Source organism: Helicoverpa armigera, chromosome 8 (genome assembly GCF_030705265.1).
Source record: "Helicoverpa armigera isolate CAAS_96S chromosome 8, ASM3070526v1, whole genome shotgun sequence".
NCBI lineage: Eukaryota > Metazoa > Arthropoda > Insecta > Lepidoptera > Noctuidae > Helicoverpa > Helicoverpa armigera.
Genome location: NC_087127.1, coordinates 1580316 through 1600054, shown reverse-complemented (window position 1 = coordinate 1600054; position 19739 = coordinate 1580316). Strand labels below are relative to the sequence as shown.

Below are 19739 nucleotides of genomic sequence, written 5' to 3'. Positions count from 1 at the left end.
GAAGCTTACTAGTTTGAGATAGGCACCTACGTGTTTTCCGCTTTTATCTCCGTCCTTTTCTACCCCATATCTTGCATCTCTCTCGCACATCGACCAGTTTCACTCCCCACCAGGCAGGAGGCGACGAGTGTTCTCGGCGGCCACAGTTCGTCATTGGCGTCTTGTTTTCCGCCCGAGAAGGTTGGTTAACCAACCGCTGTAGTATTTCGTTGAAAAATAAACTCAGTGCTCTCGCAGAACACAGGTGAGTTTACATATAATATTTTATACAATTTGTTAACGGTTTTACCGTTCGATATTCGATTTTTGCGAAATCAAGTGTTAATATTTTGTACATCTACCCCTTTTTTGTCACGAGTTTCTTCCGTGTACTTTTTTTTTTTTCAGTAATTTGTTTTCAGAATGAGTGACTTATAAAGCAAATACAGATGCGGTAAATAATAAAGCTACCACAGCCCGTGCACGTGACTATGGAAAAGAAAGCAAGCCCGAAGTTCCTAAGGCACCTGTGGCCCTAGTTCAATCCTGCAAGGCGTTCAACGGTTTGACAAAAAAGAATAGTGTGAGGTGCGGTCCAACCAGCATCTCCTTAGTTTCGGACTGATCACTACCGCACTTGAAGAGGCCTGATGGTGTCAAGAAAGCTTTTCGGCCTTGAAAGACTTGGCACGCTCCCTTCGGACTGCCAGTAAGTCTGTTAGCCACCCCCCATGGGGGTCGGCTCATTATCACGGCGTGTGATGGTTTTCGGCCTTGAAAGACTTGGTACGCTCCCCTCGGACTGCCAGTAAGTCTGTTAGCCACCCCCCGTAGGGGTCGGCTCATTATCTCGGCGTGTGATGCTTTTCGGCCTTGAAAGACTTGGTACGCTCCCCTCGGACTGCCAGTAAGTCTGTTAGCCACCCCCCGTAGGGGTCGGCTCATTATCTCGGCGTGTGATGCTTTTCGGCTTTGAAAGACTTGGTACGCTCCGCCTAGGACTGCCAGTAAGTATGTTAGCCACCCCCCGCAGGGGTTGGCTCATTTTCACGGACCCGCGCAGGGTACCAATCTTGCATGTTGCGAGACGCAGCATCATTACAAAGTGGGGACCAGTAAGTATACTAGCCACCCCCCACAGGGGTCGTTTCATTATCACGGACCCGCGCAGGGTACCAATCTTGCATTTTGCGAGTCGCAGCATAATTACAAAGCAGGGACCAGTAAGTATACTAGCCACCCCCCGCAGGGGTCGGCTCATTATCACGGACCCTCGCAGGGTACCAATCATGCATGTTGCGGGTCGTACCATCATTGCAATCTACCCTCGCAGGGTGGCTATTTGAATCGAATTTCGAAGAGTCGCCATTATAACCTTCCCTCGAAGGGAAATGGTAATCACACTCACGCTGAATGGCGTGTGACGCAAAACTCTAAAGGCTCCCTTGGGACATCACGAGTAAATTACAATAGGAACCATGTCCAACAGACGAAACAAAGCGTCCAGGACCGCAGGCGGACTTTGATGCGTCCAACAAGGCACGTAAGTTATGACTTTCGAGGCGGGTTGCCTAACATTATATCAAGACCAATGGAAAGAAATGGGAGCTCCGCCTTTCTTGTCAAAAATAATAACTGGGTATCGGATACCATTGGCCAAAAGCCACCTTTGATAGATAATGCCAGATTTGACCAGAGAGTCCAAAGAGATGGATGTCGTCATATCCTAAATGATAAAACAAAAAGTTCTATTGATAGCTGCAAATTCTGCCAGCTTTCTTTCCAATATGTTTCTTGTGCCCGAAAGGCGACGGAAAGAACCGTCCAATACTCAATCTCAAGGTTCTCAACAAGTTCATAATTACGGAACCCTTCAGTTTAATAAATGTTTTTTCGGGTGCTAGAGTTTCTTCAGAAAGACGAATGGCTGTGCAAGTGGATCTCGCCCAGGCTTACTTCTACCTTCCGTTAGCCGAAGGTCACAGACATGTTCTTCGACTAGTATACAGAAGAAGACTACTTCAGATTACGTGCCTACCATTTGGCTTAAGCACGGCACCCAAGACCTTCGCCACAGTGACCAATTGGGTGGCTCAAACTTTGAAAACTCAAGGGTTACTTATAATTGTGTATCTCGATTTTCTGGTGGCTCACCAAGATATATTCGCCTACTTTGGGATCATTTGCACCACGTTTTGGATGGCAAGTGAATAAATCGCAAGCATTATCAACAAGATAATGACAAAACGCACTACGTGACAAACAGCACGACAAACTTAGAAGACCTGCATAGCTTGATAGGACTTTTAAACTTCGCAAGTTTTTGTTGTCCCATACGGCAGACTGCATTACCGGGCTCTCCTCATTTTCCTCAATGCAGTGTTGAACAGCAATCTATACCTACCCTATTCATGGAACCGTGAGCCAAACGGTGAACAAACCATAAAAAGGGTTCTTATAAGTCACGATTGAAGTAATGATCATATTTTATAAAAATAACTACGAAAGTAATATACTGACAACATTAGAAATTATATTTTAGAACGATGTCTGTGGAACTTATGCAATCTTTTCAAACTTATTTGAAATCAAATATAATAAATGCCGTAAATTGTTTTCTTAATTTTAATTAAATATGTAGTAAATCGTTTACATGTAAAATTAACCTAGAAGTCTTGACTGTCATACATAGAACCCTACTTAATTGAAGACCACAGATACTAAGAACATTTTACATAAAAATGTGACGTTTTTGTCATCGGTCGGGTTATACCTACCATTTTGAAAAGTGTCATTCTTTGGTTACACGGCTCGGTGAATGGAGTATAGCAATGTTGAACCTACCAGCAGATGCTTTAGCAGATCTAAAGTGGTGGCTGGCCAGCTGCCACCAAACCTTGGATATTCATACGCCATTTCCCGGTCACCTTATAACCACGGACGCCTCCGATGTAGGATGGGGGCACAACTGAACGGAACTCCCGTAATGGGTTCATGGAACAAGAGAGAAAAAGGCTTTCACTGCGATCTGAAAGAGATGCTTGCAGTATTAACTGGATAATCACGGCGAGTTGCTAAGGAGATCAACAGTCATTTTTCAATGCAAAAATGGGACTGTAGTGTCATATCTAAGAAATCAAGGTGGCACCCGATCAAGGAGCCTACCGAACTTGACGTACAAAGTATTCAGTTATCTCGAGCTGTATCAAATCTATCACGTCGTGAATCATATACCAGCCCTATTCAACAGTCATGCAGACCATCTCTCCCGACACAAACCTCCACCGGAGGGGCGTCTTGTATCAGCAGTGGACCTATTTGCCTCGAAGCGAGCCCAGGGATACATAGTTGTGTACTACGTGCCCCTAGATCTGAAGGACCCGAAAGCGGGGTTCCACGATGCCCTTTTTCTCAAGTTTGGACTTACCCGCTAGCATGGGTATTACCGCCACCTTACCTTATACCGTAGGTCCTCAGTCATCTCAATTCAGGAACGGGAGTTAATCTCATAGTAGTTCCTTCGGTGGCACCAGGTATTTTGGCGAGCAGATTTGAAGTCCCGATCATTAGCAGTACCCTACACACTGATGAACCTCGAGCAGAAACCGATAGACACAGCAACGGGGATACCCCCTGCCAAGGTCAAGGAAATGGGGAGGGGGGGGGAGGGACAAGGAGTCTCTCCGACTGAAGTCTTCTTCAATCCACACGCAAGACTTATCAATCAGCTTGGAGTCGATGGTTAAATTGGGGCGAAAAGTATGAAATTGGATCCTATGAATCCTTGAATCCCTATTTGGACCTATACTTACCCAATTTTTTTTGCGGACTTACACATAGTAAATAAACTAGCATACAATACTATTTTATTACACAAGTCAGTTATAGCTACACTATGCAATGCAGAAACCACTGGAGAGCTAGGTTCACACGTTCTAGTCGGACACATTTTAAAATCAATAGCGCTGAGCAAACCTGTTCCCCGGGAAGCCGTCCATCTGGAATATTGACCAATTATATAATATAATAATAATAATAAATTCGTTTATTGATCCACAGTTACATTCGCAAATCACTTCTTAATGTTATGAGGTAGATTACAATAAAGGTAAACTGTAACTATATTACGAGAGTCATTTTTATCAGTTCTGTGGTCCCCAAACTAGGCTGTGCCTGTATCTTGGGGACCTATTTTCTAATTACATTGTGGTTCTTATGCGTAAATTCTGATTGTAGGTCAGATAATAACATTAACATTACTTTGTATGTAATCGGTGGACACTTAGGAATATATAAAACTAAATTAACATATATTAAGGAGATCAGCAACTAAAACATAAATCGCATTCTTGCAGATAAATAGTTCTCTCTCTGGAGATTAAAGTAATAAAAATAAAATAAAATTTAAATCAGGTTAATGAGGTCAAAAACTGAAAACATAAGTTGCTTTTTCGTGCAAATTAATTGTTTTGTTTCTCTGGACAATTAAGTTCAAAAAAAGAAAAAGAGAAAAATAAAATAATAACATGAATAAAAACATGAATAAAAGAAAAAGAAATGAAATCCTCTTCTTTTTAGCTAATAGGTAGATCTTTGTATGTTTTTTGGTGTTTGTGTGTGATGTTTGGTGTTTCTGTGCGTGTTTTGTGTGTGATGTTTGGTGTTTGTGTTCGTGTTTTGTGTGTGATGGTTGGTTTCGTGTGTGTTTTGTGTGTGGGTGGTGTCTGTGAGGGTATGTGTGAGTTAGTGTGTCTTTTCAAGTGTTGATGAAGCGGTGAGAATATTCTCGGTTTCTTCGTATGTGAGTTCCATTAACAGTTTCTTGATCACCTTTTTGCATGCGAAATACGGAAGTTCATTTGTGCTGCGGGATATACTACGGTTGACGTTGTTGAATATTGTAGTGTGCAGGTATGTAGGGCATCTTCTGGCTAGGAGGGAGATGGTGCGTGGTACTGGGACTTGGTTAGTTCTTTTAGATAACAGCGTTTGGTAATCCGGTCTTTTTTTTAGTTGTTTGAATGTGTGTAGGTATGCATTTAGAATATAGAGTTGACGGACTCGAAGTACACCAAATTCGTTGAATAAGGTGTCTGTGGGATATAGGAATGGTTTCTTGAGGAGCACCTTGATGACCGCCCTTTGGGCTCTCTCGAGTTCTATGAGAGTGGTTTTGCCAGCTCCTCCCCAGATAGATATTCCGTATTGAATTATAGATTGACATATGGCGTAGTAGACCATGCGCTGTGTGTCTTTAGATGTCCGATCTCTTAGTTTTTTCATAATATAGATGAGCTTTCTGACTCGCGTGGATAAAGACTGGATGTGCTCTTTGTATGACAGATTTTCATCAATAATTAAGCCGAGGTATCGAATAGAGTGAGTGCGTTGTATTTGTTCACAAGAGCAGCTATCTTTTGGTGTGTTTGTGTGGCATGTGTGGAATTTGAGTGAAAGGTTAGAAGGCGGACTGGACGTCATGGTTTTGAAGAATGTGATTGCTTTGGTCTTTTTTATGTTTAGAGTTAATAGGTTATTGTTGAGTGTTTGTGCTACTGTTGACAGCCCTTCTTCTGCTAGGGAGAATAACTGCTCCCAGGTTTTTGCTTGAAATAAGATAACAGTATCATCGGCATAAGATATTAGTTCTGCACTGTGTATATTTAGGTTGAGTATGTCGTTTATGTATATAGTGAAGAGTGTTGGGCCTAGTAGACTACCCTGCGGGACGCCAAAGTTTATGGAAAGTTTGCTGCTAGTGAGACACGCTGATTTAACGTATTGGCTACGGTTAGTGAGGTAACTACGGAACCAGTCCAATGGTATGCCTCTAATGCCGGAGGCGTCTAGTTTCTTAAGGAGAAGATCAGTAGAGATGGTATCGAAGGCTTTAGCCAAGTCTAGGAAGACTGCCATGCATCTGTCCCCTTTTTCTATACAGTTTGCAATCGATTTTGTTAACAAAAGAGCGGCATCTTCAGTAGATTTTCCCTTCCTAAAGCCGAATTGCCTTTCTGAGATTATGTTATTTTTCTCCAAAAAGTTAACTAGTCGGGTATTTACAACCTTTTCAAGAATTTTAGACAATATACTAAGAAGTGCTATGGGACGGTAGTTTTCCGGTTTATCAGGTGGTCCTCCTTTGTGTATAGGGCTTACTGCAGCGACTTTCCATTGTTCTGGAAATACTCCTGTTTCTATGCTAAGGTTAATGATATAAGTAAGAGGAGCAACTATGAATTTCTGTATTTTTTTTAAGAGTTTGGCGCCAATTTTGTCTGGTCCGGGACTACTGTCTTTTTTCAATTGATTAATGAAGAGAGATACTTCTGTTTCGTCAGTGGGTTGAATGAAAAAAGAGAGAGGTAAGTTTTTTTGTGGCGTGTATTTGTTTGTCAGGGATGTCTGTGTTTCGGATATTCTTGTGAGTATAGTGTCCGCGAGGTTCTTGCCTACTGTTGTGAAATATGTATTGTATTTGTTTAGGCAATCAATTGGGTCTGGGCAGTTTGGTGTAACACTGGATGTTTTATTCTTCTGGGTGGAGCTAGGATCGTATATCGATTTTAAAACTTTCCAAAGAGTTTGAGGATTTTTACTGTTTTCTTGCAGCTGTCGACTATCGAATTCAATTTTTATTTTTCGTAAGAGGTCGTTGCAGAAGTTTCTATAACGTGTATATATCAGTTTTTTGCTGGTGTTTTTTGGATCTGCCCTCAGAGATAGATGAAGCCTGTCTCGGTGTTTGATACATCTCATGAGCCCAGGTGTGATCCAAGGCTGAATGTTGAGTTTGCTACGAGGTGTTTTGATTTTACGGGTGTGTTTTTCAATTAGGTCTACGAGGGTTGTTGTGAGCAAGGTTGCCGCCGTGCTCGGGCACTGTTGGGTTAGGACGTCTGACCAGTCCTTGTTGGCTAAGTCTAGGATAAGGTCGTCGTCATTAATTTTGTGTTTCCAGGCATTTGGTTTTCTCCTTGATGCGTCAATATTTGGTAAACAGGCTATTGCTATGTCATGGTCTGTGATGGAGCTTTTACATATAATGCCCCTGGGCTTCGGCTTGCTCTTAATGAATATGTGGTCAATACATGATTTGCCTCTGGTTGGTTTGGTTATGACAGGAAGCAGGGAGTGTGAAGCCATTAAGCACAAGTAATCGTGGTGTTTGTTATTTGTGGTGTTGCATATGTCGATATTTGTGTCACCGGAGATAATAATTGTGTCGTATTTGTTCATTGTCGTTAGGAGATTGTCTATGGAAGCGATGAAATCTGATAAGTTAGAAAAAGAGGGTGAGCGGTATAGTCCTATTAGTGCGATTTTGTTGTTTAAGACTAGGAGGAGACTATCGGTGTCTAATAGGCTTGTGCTGGTTATAGATACATCATATTTGTTTTTTACGTAAATAACTACGCCGCCATTTTTGTTTTGTTGTTTATCCGATCGGTAAACATTGTAACCAGGAAGGTTATCGATTATCGATCCTTCGTGTAGCCAGCACTCGGTTAGGACAATGACGTCAAGGTTCACGCCAAGTCGTTGCAGCGTTATGGCAAAGTCATCGAAGTTTCTTTGATAACTTCTAATGTTTAGAGTAAGTAGTGTAAAATCGTTTTCGTGGTTATTGCTTTTGCAGTAATTCCTACATTCTTCCAGTTCATTTAAATCATGACATTCTAGTGTTGTTATATCGTCAATATTTTGTATTATGTCATCCAACGCCATTACTAACGAAATTCATAAAAAAATGATTGTAATTTTTTAATACGATGGTTGTGGTCATGATTTGACGAACTGTGAATTTATGCAAGGAATTACATTTTGTAGAAATAACAGGTGGTAGGATGTTTAGTTTACGTGTGAGTGTTGATGTGTTAGAGCGTGTAGCTAGCTTTTGTGTGATTTGTGGTATAATATGTTTGTTAGTGACTTTTGAAGGTGATATGAAGGTGATGTTGTTTGATTTGACGTAAAAAACAGTGAGAGTCATTGTCATGACTCGGCTGGCCGCGGATGTATAATAATATTGGAAGGAAACAATTTTCGCATGTATGTACGAGTGTGTTAAAGTGTTTGAATTATTGAAATGTGTGCCTTTTTTATTATTTTGTATGTAATTATTAGATAGTAGTGGTAGTATTTTATTTATATGAGTTGTTTGAGTATCATGTGGAGTGTATGTATGGAGGTAATATGTGTTTTTCTGTTTTGTCTTCATTGTCTGTGTGTGTGTATGTGTGCGTTTGTGGGTGTATTTTGAGTAGCAAAATATTTTTATCAAACAAAGTAGGTAATAATAATTATGATATTCTACAGTTAAATCACAAGATATAGTTTTAGGAAAAAGAAAGATTAAAATTAAATGAGTTATTTTGGCTTTTAGTAAAGCGTAACAAGGCACTAAAGTAAAAATTGGGAGGTACAAGTAGCCATAACAAAAGAATATGAAATTAAATCTGTACTGCTTAATATCCTGGTGCGGCGCCTTATTGCAGGCTTGCTGACACGGGGGAGCGCTCGGCCGGAGCGGCCGGTGCGCGTCCCATGTGACGTTCCAGATCTTCCATGTTCTGTATGTGTATAGCGGGGTTGCCCTCTTGCTTGCGTATAAGTATTGCGCCGTTTCTGATCCAGCAGTATTTGTATCCGTGTGTCTTTGCAGCGTTTCTAGCCGCACGAAATAACTGTCTATTACAGGACGTGAGTCTCTCATTCACAAAGATGTTTCTTGTAGGTCCAGCTATTTCGATGTCGGTAGAGGTCAATGACCTTCTCATTTTCGCCGCTTTTAAAAATTCATCGCGTTTGTATCGTCGAACGAAACGCACTGCGAGATTGCGAGGCGGGGCGTCAGATGAGTCTGTCTTCTGGCGGCGGGGTCCGACACGAGACACAAAGTCGATGTCATTTTCCTCCAAAGACACGCCTATTTTGTGTGCCATTACACGGATAATGTGCAGCGGGCTTTCATTTTTAAGCTCGTCTATTCCACTGATTTCCAGCTCGTTTTTAAGGGACGCTTGACCTTGATTATTCAGCTGGTCCCGCAAGTTGGTTATGGTGCTGTTAAGAGCAATTATTTCCTCTTCGCGTTTTTCCAGCGTTTTTATACGAGTGTCGTATTCCTCGAGACGGGAGTAGCATTGAGTCAGGTGTTCGCTGAGGTATTTAATGTGGCTCTTTAGATCTCCAACATCGCCACGTAGTAAGTGTATCTCGGAGCTGAGTGACCGCAGTATCTCTGAGTCGGAACTGTTGTTATTGCAGGGTAAATCTCGGGATGAGACTGTGGTTTGGTCAAGCTTGTTCGAGGAGGCGGTGGCGTTTTTACCAGGTTCGTCGGGATCTGGTACAGACCTCGCAGGAGAAATTGTTTTCTTTGGTCCCCTGTTCTGACATGTGGGGCAAGTCCAGGTCGCTTTCGTTTCATTTGTTAATTTAGTTTGATTACTAGTATTAGCACATGTAACGTGAAACAGCTGATCGCATTTGGAGCATTTAATGTTAGATGAGCGTAAAGGTTTTTGGCATGAAGCACAGTTATTTGCCATTATTATTTTGTTCTAGGTAATGTAGATATCAAAAATGTAAACAAGCGCGGTGAGTCGTCGCAGGTGTCAGGTGTTCCGCGATTTCCGGGAACCGCGGCGCGTGGCGGGTATTTCGCGCTAAGTGCGACAGAGATGAATTATTTGAATCGCGCAGCCCTTCTCGTTTACTCGAGGTGAGGAGGAGCCTACCTCGGGACACTCGGCACTACGCGAATTGTTTTGCGATATTTTTTTATGAATTTGTTTGCACTGCACTTTGTATCTAATCACTGTTTATGTAAGAGTCAGAGTTTCATAGCAAATTTGATTAAATTTATGGGAGAGAAATTAAATAGCCAAACACACGTCCACTCTTCACTGGGCTTTCGAATTGGTAACCTACTTAAGTGCAGTAAACGTAGACAAGAATAATCCTTTTGCAACTTCCAGGCACACTGCTGCTCTTTCTTTTGCTAGCTTGTTTCGGAAAGGCGAGTCCATGATCTTGCCTTGCTTGCAATAGACCCAGAACATTTCAAAAACAACAAAGATAATTTAATCTTATGGCCAGTCTTTGGCTCTAAGACCGACAGTTCTAGTCATAGGCAGTCGGGTTGTTGTTTGATGGATAATCAGGAGAATATAAATCTAAGTCCAGTGTATTGGGTCAGAAAGACTAAAGCCTTGTTAGAAGATAGACGGACATCGGCTAATTCCTTAAATTTATTTATATCCGTTAGAGGCCAACCAAAGGCAGGCACCCGAACGATGATTGCGGGTGGATTAAGACATTGTTAAAAGAGGCAGGAATAACTACAACCCCAGGAAGCTTCCACTCGGCGGTAGCGTCAAAATCTGTGTTGACAATATACCTTTGGACGACATATTAGCCAAGGGTAATTGGCGATCAGGCAATACATTTGCCCATTTTTACAGAAGAGAAAGATACCCACTAAATAGAAGTAGCAAGTTATCTCGATTATTTAATAAATCCAGCTGATTAATGTCTATATTTTTGTTACTATTGTTATTAAGAAGTATCGCAATATTTTTGTTAATTACTATTAGAAAATGAAATCAATTTTGCTTTTGTTCTTGCATCTCTCTTTTAATTTTTATTACTCATCCTCCGAGCCCCTTTCCCAACTATGTTGGGGTCGGCTTCCAGTCTAACAGGATGTAGCTGAGTAGCAGTACCAGTTAACTTTTATTACATTAGTATTCCAGGACGCAATACACATACTTACATGTGATTACTCGTGTACCTAAGTACCTATTTACATACACAATTTCATTGTGCTTTTGCTCACATTGGCGTCCACTTCCACCAGGCGATAACAAACACGTCTCAAACTAGTAAGCTTCAAATAACGGTCAAGAATTTAATAGCAGCGTTTTACCTGAAATAAAACGCATATTAAATACTTACCTTATTTGAAGCTTACATTTTAATTTCTGCCTGGTGTTTTCGACTCAATGACGAACTGTGGCCGCCGAGAACACTCGTCGCCTCCTGCCTGGTGGGGAGTGAAACTGGTCGATGTGCGAGAGAGATGCAAGATATGGGGTAGAAAAGGACGGAGATAAAAGCGGAAAACACGTAGGTGCCTATCTCAAACTAGTAAGCTTCAAATAAGGTAAGTATTTAATATGCGTTTTATTTCAGGTAAAACGCTGCTATTGTTTTTGCTATAAGGAAGATTGTTTTAATTGTGTTTTGTGTAGGCTGGAATACCTACTAAGTTAATAAACTGGAGAGGATTATTATTAATCTTTGGTAAAAGGTCTTTCCTTATTGAACTTTCTGTAGATAGATAGGTACGTTAATTTGTAGTTAGCGTGTTCGCTGTTGTAATTACTCTAATTAAGTTTATTTTGTAGCTTAACGTCATTTGGACAAACTACGTAGTTAAACCTAGTTAAGAACCTACCTACCTACTACAAAAGCTTAAATTTCCTTGACTCAAAGTTAGATAGAGCTAATAAGTAGAGTCAGCTATACTATGCCAAAGAAACTGAGTTACCATCAGCATTATACAAGTTTTACATTACTTTAATGTATTGTCCCATTTTGGGAATTGAACCCTCTTAGTATTACAGGAGTCGATTGTTAAATATGTCAATGCTGACGTCAAACTAAAGCCCTGAACCCTGATATTTACCAACCCTACTTGCCTAAGCAAACTCCTCTTGCTTTTGCCCAATCTGTCAAAAAGCCCGCCAATATTGACATAGCTAATACCACAGACTTCATAAAAAAACGAAGGCTGCATAGACAAACTCTTTGCCTACATGATTACCCAAGAGGCGGGTTTATGATTGATTCGGTTGAGTCTAAGTGATTGATACCTTTCAATCACTTAGGTTCACTTAACATTTGGCCTTGGAACCTGAGCGATACGTGTTGGGACTTTGGGAGGTAATAAAAGTTTTATATATTAGACTTGCGTGATAGACTTTGACTACAAAGAAGGTTGTATTGTATCCAACTGAGCACTTTTTGGTTGTAAGTTTGCAAGCAGATAGATTTTTGATTTAGTTATATTTTTACCAAACCGCATTGAGCAAGCGTGGTGATTAATGCTCAATCCTTCTCCGTGTGAGAGGAGGCCGCAGCCCAGCAGTAGGACTGTAACAGTAACAGTATATAATTACTATTGATAGAAAATAATTAATTATCTCTTCACTGTTCCACTTTGTGACCTTAGCAACAACCTTATGAGCAGGTAAAATCCACATCGTTTCGTAAAATTAATCACCGTCGCACACAAATAATCAAATATAATAAATCTTACAAGTAAACAGAGGTATAACTCACGACGCACGCGCACGGATGGCACGGACGCGATGTTGCTATGCACTAAATAGGTCATCAACTGATCAAGTGCATTTGTTTGTCTGTTCACCGTCTTATATGGATTATACGATTGTCAAGAATAGTTAAATCACTCAAATAGTGTTGCTATCAGGGCAGCAAAAATGTGATAATTGAACTTTACCCAAACTCCTTTGACGATAAACCAACTGCATTAAATAAGTTAGGTTAAAAAATGGCATACTTAGGTAAGGTTTTCTGTCTTGGATAACTACTACAACTAGATGATGCTAAACAGGGCAAAATTTTAGTAGTTCCTTGTAGCAGTTACTCCTGATGCCAAATTCATGAAGTAGCCAAAAAACAAACAAAATAAATCATAAATTTTCCAACAAAATCTTGAACTTAACTAGGCCAATAATTATGACGAATGATAATGATGATAAATCGTCGTTCCTATAGAGATAGGAACGACGTATGCGCGAGCGCACCGGTTGCTACGCTGTATCTGGGCCGATTGGTAATCAGATGCACTATTAGTCTCGTTACCATACGGGCGGTAATGCTATTGGCTGTTGCTAACTGCACTGTGGTCTGTAGGTACGCGTGATTAGGAAGACTAGATAGGTGGGTATATGTCTTATGTTGCAATGTTGCTTGTATGGGTAGTATTTACTGAGAGTGTAGGTATAATTATGCTAATTAGGTGCACTTTAAATAAGTGGACAATTGTCTCGTAGTTTAATTTTCTTCTTAAGAGCTTTATGTTTTCCGTGTCCGTGACAGTAACCAATTAAAATTGTATAGGTATCTTCCTTAGCAAGTCAATCAAGGGTTTATGGTTTTTCTAAAGTAAAAAGTTAAATTAAGAAGATACCACAGGTGTTACACCGCTGCTGCAGAAAAAAAAATACGGATCATATTTTATGGTTAGAGTCTAATATAAAAGTTTGCTGTTTTCCTACCACTCACCTACCTACCTATTGTTCTACGAAGAACTGTATTCTTACCTCAAGCCGCGTATAAAAGCGGGTTAAACAAACATACACGTAGGTATTCGTTATAAAAGCTCCTATAAGCTGGACTTTTGCCAACAGAACGGAATCTCTCTTACATAAAACGGAGCTTGACAATGATAAGACAATGGAGAACAAAATGACCAGCGGAGATATCTGTCAAAATCTCATAAAAAGTATCGCGTCAAAATGCAGGTGTTTGGGGGACGAGGAACGTTACCACTTCTTACATGAGTTCCTTAGAACCCGCCCAGTATTTTCTAAATAAAACTACTAGTCAATCAAGACCAATCTGTAAAAGATTCAGTCAATCAAGATATTGGTTTGATTTGACAAAGAACCACAACGCGTAATTAGCTCTAGCAACTGGCGCCTGACCTACCTTCCTTTTGGCATATCCGCTATCTTTCCTCCCTCCGTGGATAAGGCATACATGACGTTGCAAAATTACGGAAAGTCAACTTTCTGGGCAATTGAGTAAAAATATTGATGATCTTTTATCCACAGGGCATACAGAGATACTGTTACGTGCCATGGCTTCGTATAAATTAACAACGATTAATCTTATCCACTTATAACTTACGTAACAATACTATAACAAAAAGGCCACATTAGGAATCCTTCCAGAAGGTTGAGGAATTAAGTGATGAAAAGTCCCCAACTATTACATAGTTATATGTATTTGCTATAGGCATAAAAACTCTGGTAGACCAAATTAAATTGTTAAATACACACAATCCTTAACTCTCCCGAGTTTCACAAATAGGTGACTACCTATTTTTCATAAATCACTATCAATTGTAACCAATTACATAGCTGATACGGTTTTGTTATTAGTAACCATCCATCTGGAATTATCTATATTCCATACAAAACTTGTGGTTCTTCCTACATTTATTATATTCCTATATTGGCAAAACTAAATTGCCATTCAACTCCAGCTCCAATACTTTGTCATTCTATAGTACAAATAAAATGTTTGTGACATTATTCTTATTGGAAGACTCCCAAGGTCAAGTTCAAACCATTACATTGGGTGATACACTAAAATAGTAGCGTAATGTCCCATGATTTATTTGACAGTCGGCTAAATTGGGAATTTGGGTAGTTGGTTACTTCCTGGTGGAGCGTATTATTTTGGTATACAGAGCAAAAGTGTAGCATTTTGTAAGTCTCTGTTTCTAAATTGGAGCGAAAGGATTAATGGAGATGATTACTAGGTTAGGTGTTGTTACTGTAGCAGGGCGTTAATGTAAAAGCCCTCTAAGACTGTCTTAATAAGTGGGCTATCTAAAACTGAAAGATTTTTTTTATCAGTGCAGTAGTTCTTTAAACGAACTCTTCAGCTTCATAATGTCAGTATAGATGATTGATTGACGTAATTTGAAAGACTCTATGGACTCAAAGGCCCTTGTATCGTTGTTCCAGATCCTACCCTACATAGACGGTTTCAACCACGTGTCGAAGATAGCCGCGCTGACAGACGTGGAGATCAGCCTGGTGCGCGCCTGCGTGCAGAATCTCGTCTACTACGGAGTCGTCACGCTCGTGCCGATCTTCCAGTACTGTGCTGTAAGTAGCTACTATTTTGACTTGATAGTAGATGTTACGATACATCAGTACATTTAACGTAAATAAAAAATATCCGACCTTCTAAATCCAGTTTCTCAAACAACCTATTGGTAATACTGGTTGTCAGACTTTATGGCTACTGACTCCCTTGAGTGCCTGCCGCCCGCCTGATGTTAAAGTTACAGCCGGGACTCACCAATTTGACACCTAGGAAAACTCGTAATTACTTACATAAATCTGGATGGGTCCGAGTAGTGACTCTGTGTCACCCAATGTACTCATTGAAGGAAGAATAAGAAAGAAAATACGGTGATCTCCTCAAAATAATCCTGGTTGTATAAAAAACTCTGACAAAATACTTTCCTTGCATAGTTAACAGCATTATCATAATGAGAATTTGTAAATTTTCAGGTGTACAGTGCTACTCCTAAGCTGAGGCAGCTGACTCGCTGCGCAGGACTTCAACGACAATGTGTCGATTTCTGCGCAAGATCTCGTAAGTACTAAGTACATAAGCTACTTTCTATCGACGTATGAGAAGTAGTTCCAGGTAGAAACTAGCAAAATATAAATAATAGTAAAATATCTTATTTTTGTTGTCGTGAAAACCCTGGTTGTGTCCCTTCTCTTATAATATTTCATATCACTCTTATAATACCCAAATCTTTATGAGCATTCCATATGTTATACAGGTGGTTGACGTGGTACATTTAACATTCTAGAAACAATCTGGAACCTATAGGGCGCAGCTTAAAGAAGGTGGAGAGTTCATTAGTAGCTTATTACAAAATTATAATTATATTTTCATTATGTTGTCCCTCATACCACAGATTACTTGCCCATAAACATCATTAATCATTTTACGCTATCAATTTCAGCTCGTCAACTGCCGAAAGTGAGCGACATATTCCGCATGTACGCTGGTATGTCTTATGGCAGCACCATCAGGGACCTGTGCAGAAGGATGAAGCCTCAGGAGCTGGCCATCAATGAGAGGAAACTGGTTCTGTTTGGAGTGCTTGAAGGTCTTATTAGAAGGGTGTATAAGGTAAGGATCTTTAATAATTTTCACTTGAAGAACATGATTTACTTTTCGACGAATCATAAGTTCCTAAATAATTATACATTTTCCATAGTACCTAGGTAATGGACAATTTATGTTTTTTTTTGCCTTGAGGTTCACAAATCTTTAGTAAATGTGAGATGATGGGTTTGTGGAAAGAGTATCCCTATTTATAAACTTATTATCATTGGACACGAATTTTCGGCCTTTAAGGACACTTTCAAAAAAAGAATACAACTTTCTAGTATTTTACAAGACAGAATACTAATTGTAGGTATAAAAATCTAATATCTTTATTATTATTTTCAGTTCCCAATAACCCTTCACAACGACGACACGGCGTCAATCATGAGCGACCACAGTCAGCCACTCGTGCGCACGTACAACGGGCTCGTGTGTTTAGACGAGCTGTGTTGCCAGAGCGGGCTGTCCGCGCTACAGATCGAGGAACAACTAGAGAGGGACAGTAACGTCGTGTTTATTGTTAAATGAGGCAGATGGCGTGAGTGTCGTGTTTAATTCAATGGCATAGTTTGGGAGAGTGTCGTGATTGCAAAATATATGAGGATTTTTGTGGAATAAGTGTTCTAAGATGATTATCATTGGTTGATATAAAATAATGTCATGAAAATCATAGTTTGATTTTGTGACAGCTGCAAATAATGGTAGGTCTCGCAACTGAAGAATTATTTAGCCTGTATTGTCCCAAAGTGGGCAAAGGCTGAAGAATTAGTAATATATGTTTTGTTATTAAGGTAACTATATTGAAGATTTTAAGAATGCTGATTTGATACATAAAGATTTTAAGATAGCCATACGTTATTTTAGATTCGCATGAAGATGAAGAAATGCACAAAATATACGAAAAATTGTTAAGAAAGGCTTCATCTAATGTGCCAAAAATACTTACGTACCTACTTCCTTTTTAGAGATTATGACAAGCAAATTCATTGAATATGAGTAGGTAGATAAGCTACATGGTGCAGAGAGTTCTACCACATTGCACTATGATGAAGAAACACTTAGGGAGCCAGGATGTAATTTTGTCGCTGTAACTTTTGATTATGGCAAATCCAAAGTGTCAAGTTCTGTCTAAAATTAAGTCATTCTGTATTTTGTAATAATTATTATGAATAAGAACAACGAAGTTGTGTAAATAAGGGTAATAAATGTATATCTGTTTTATACATAGTATGTAATAATATATTTTTTGTTTTGAATTTTGTGAAAATGTAGGTACTCGACAGCAGACTTTGTAATTGATTTCTAATATTACCTTTACCACTTTTTAGAAAGCTAGAATACTATTTTTAGACTACAATATAACTTTAATACTTAGTCTATATTCAATTTCAATTTATATTATACCTGTTTTGGTGTGCAACATACCTACCTTAGTTTTACAAGTTCATAAACTGCTCAATATTCTAAGTTTAAACATATTTTTATAAATGTTTTTATTAATATTTTACTAATTGTACATAATTACCGGTCAATCCGTGAAGGTGCTACTTCTATTCTTATATTTATGCTTGGTTCCTATAAACAACAAAAAAAAATCGGTTTCCATGCGGACTGTAGTTTTTTTTTTATGGGAACCCAGCATTAAACTGTATGAAAAGGGTAATTTTACTGTAAAAAAAAGAAAAAAACCAAAGAAAAATATTGTGTTGTCTTTTACAGAAAAATAATATATATTTTGAAGATCATTTTATCATGTTAGAATTTTCTTTCAATAGTTATATATCTTAGATTCATGTTTTAGAAGTTATAGTAGGTTATTTATATCTCAAGTACAGTATATCAATGCCGAAATCATTTCAACACGCATTTTTCAACTTTAACATAATATCGTGTACATTTTTAAATTAAAAGAAACCCACCGATTGTGTTAAAATACTTTTAAAAACATCGCTATGACATCGGATTACCTACCACGTAATACAAAAACTAAAAAAATCTTTTAGTACATATTTCGATTCGAATTTTGTACATGTGGTGTCTAGTCGTGTGTGTATCTGTATAATTGTTGAATGTATCTTTTCATTTATAGACTTTGGCCGGCTATAGTCAGCATCAACCGGTTATTCTTAATTTTACCCAAATATTGTTTTCTCGTCAATTTCGTTTTTTTATTGTTATTAAGGCGTGTTCAGATGTAAATGTTTTGCGAATAGGTTATGTTATCTAGGTATGTTATATTATATTTTTAATTTTATTATAAAGTTTCATTTTATCTTTTTTAACGATCTTTGAATTGATTTTTCTGAACGCGCCAAAACTAGTCAGGATTCTTTTGTGCCTTATTTCTTGTATATTTGAAAACGTAATCAATGCATAATATTAGATATTATTTGTTATTTTTAGAGATTATCATCATATCTTGTTTTTTCATGTTTTTAAGCCGAGAGATACATTTATTGCACTAGGCTTTTCATTAAAACTATTCTTGTTATTGTCAATACAATTATAGATAAGTACCTAATGTAAAATAAGTAAGTACATAAACGGTAAAATTTTGAAATATTTTTCTTACAAGTTTTATAAAACCAAAACTTTATAAGTGTTATTAAAATGTAAATTCTACAAAAAACTAAATTATGTAAATAAATCATTATCATTATGTACTGTTTTGTGTAAGAAGGTACAAAATAAGTACACTTTTTTGTTACTATTTTTTTCAGTTCCATTACCTGTTGATTGTAAGTATATTATTTTAACTATACATATGTATATGAAACTAGCGTTTTAGCTTTACAACATGTAACGTTAAATGCGCAAGACTTGAACATTTTCTTAAGAACAATGTGCAGAATTATATTTTTTTCAAAAAAATCTTTGTTAAAAATATTGCCCTGTCTATTCATTAATAAGTCAAGACAAACTCGCCAAAAACCGTTGCGTTGCCCTGTTGTTACATACGCAGGAAATGATCTGAATTGCCAGTACAATTTAAACAGCTCATGAAACATTTATTTTCTTCCCTTTTTTTTCAGAATTTGGTCATATTAGAAATCATTTGGTTGTCTGAGTTTTTGTGCATCTAACTTTACACGTTGTGCATACGTTAATTAAGTACATAAATGTTATGTTTTATCTAAATACGTGTAAGTAATGGAGACTCATTAAATTGATTATTTTTATACACCTGCCTTTTTATTGTTAATACTAGCCGTTTTCCCGCGGTTTCACCCGCGTCCCGTGGTAACTACTGCCCGTACCGGGATAAAATATAGCCTATATTACTCGTGGATAATGTAGCTTTCGAATGGTGAAACAATTTTTAAAAACTGTCCAGTAGTTTTTGAGCCTATTCATAACAACCAAACAAACAAACAAAGTTTTCCTCTTTATAATATTAGTATAGATTAATAATTTCCATTACATTGCCACCCCGTGTGGCAGCCTTTTGGGTACGATCACCGCTGCTTACGAAGCAGTTGAATTTTTTATACATAGTTATGTTTTTCCTTTTTTATTTTTAATTATTTTAACGGCGGCCGTGGTCCAGGCGCTCGGTGTTTTATAATTTATGATTCGGCGGGCAAGCCAAGTTGCACTTTTGTTTGGACGCGGGACTGAGTGGTTGGCCATTACTCTGTGCAAACCTTTCAGCGATTATTTTGTGTTCTTGACTTTTTCATAGTTTTTAAAGTGTTAATCAAAATATTGTGAGCCCTCAACTAAAAACTTAAGGCTCGAGCGTTAAACTGTAGGTCCCGGATGTCGTTGAACATCGTTGGCAGTCGTTACGGGTAGTC

General features: G+C 38.5%; 1 protein-coding gene across 1 annotated transcript in view; it reads left to right on the top strand.

The window, feature by feature from the left end:
- The window catches only part of LOC110383398 (GATOR complex protein NPRL2), a 66786-nt gene extending 47663 nt beyond the window's left edge, over nucleotides 1-19123 (top strand). The window contains exons 5-8 of the mRNA XM_049837978.2: nucleotides 14772-14915; nucleotides 15327-15411; nucleotides 15794-15963; nucleotides 16288-19123. Of these exons, the coding sequence (XP_049693935.1) occupies nucleotides 14772-14915; nucleotides 15327-15411; nucleotides 15794-15963; nucleotides 16288-16470 (582 nt within the window). The 3' untranslated portion in view covers nucleotides 16471-19123. The remainder of the gene's footprint in view (nucleotides 1-14771; nucleotides 14916-15326; nucleotides 15412-15793; nucleotides 15964-16287) is intronic.
- The last annotated feature ends 616 nt before the right edge of the window (nucleotides 19124-19739 follow it).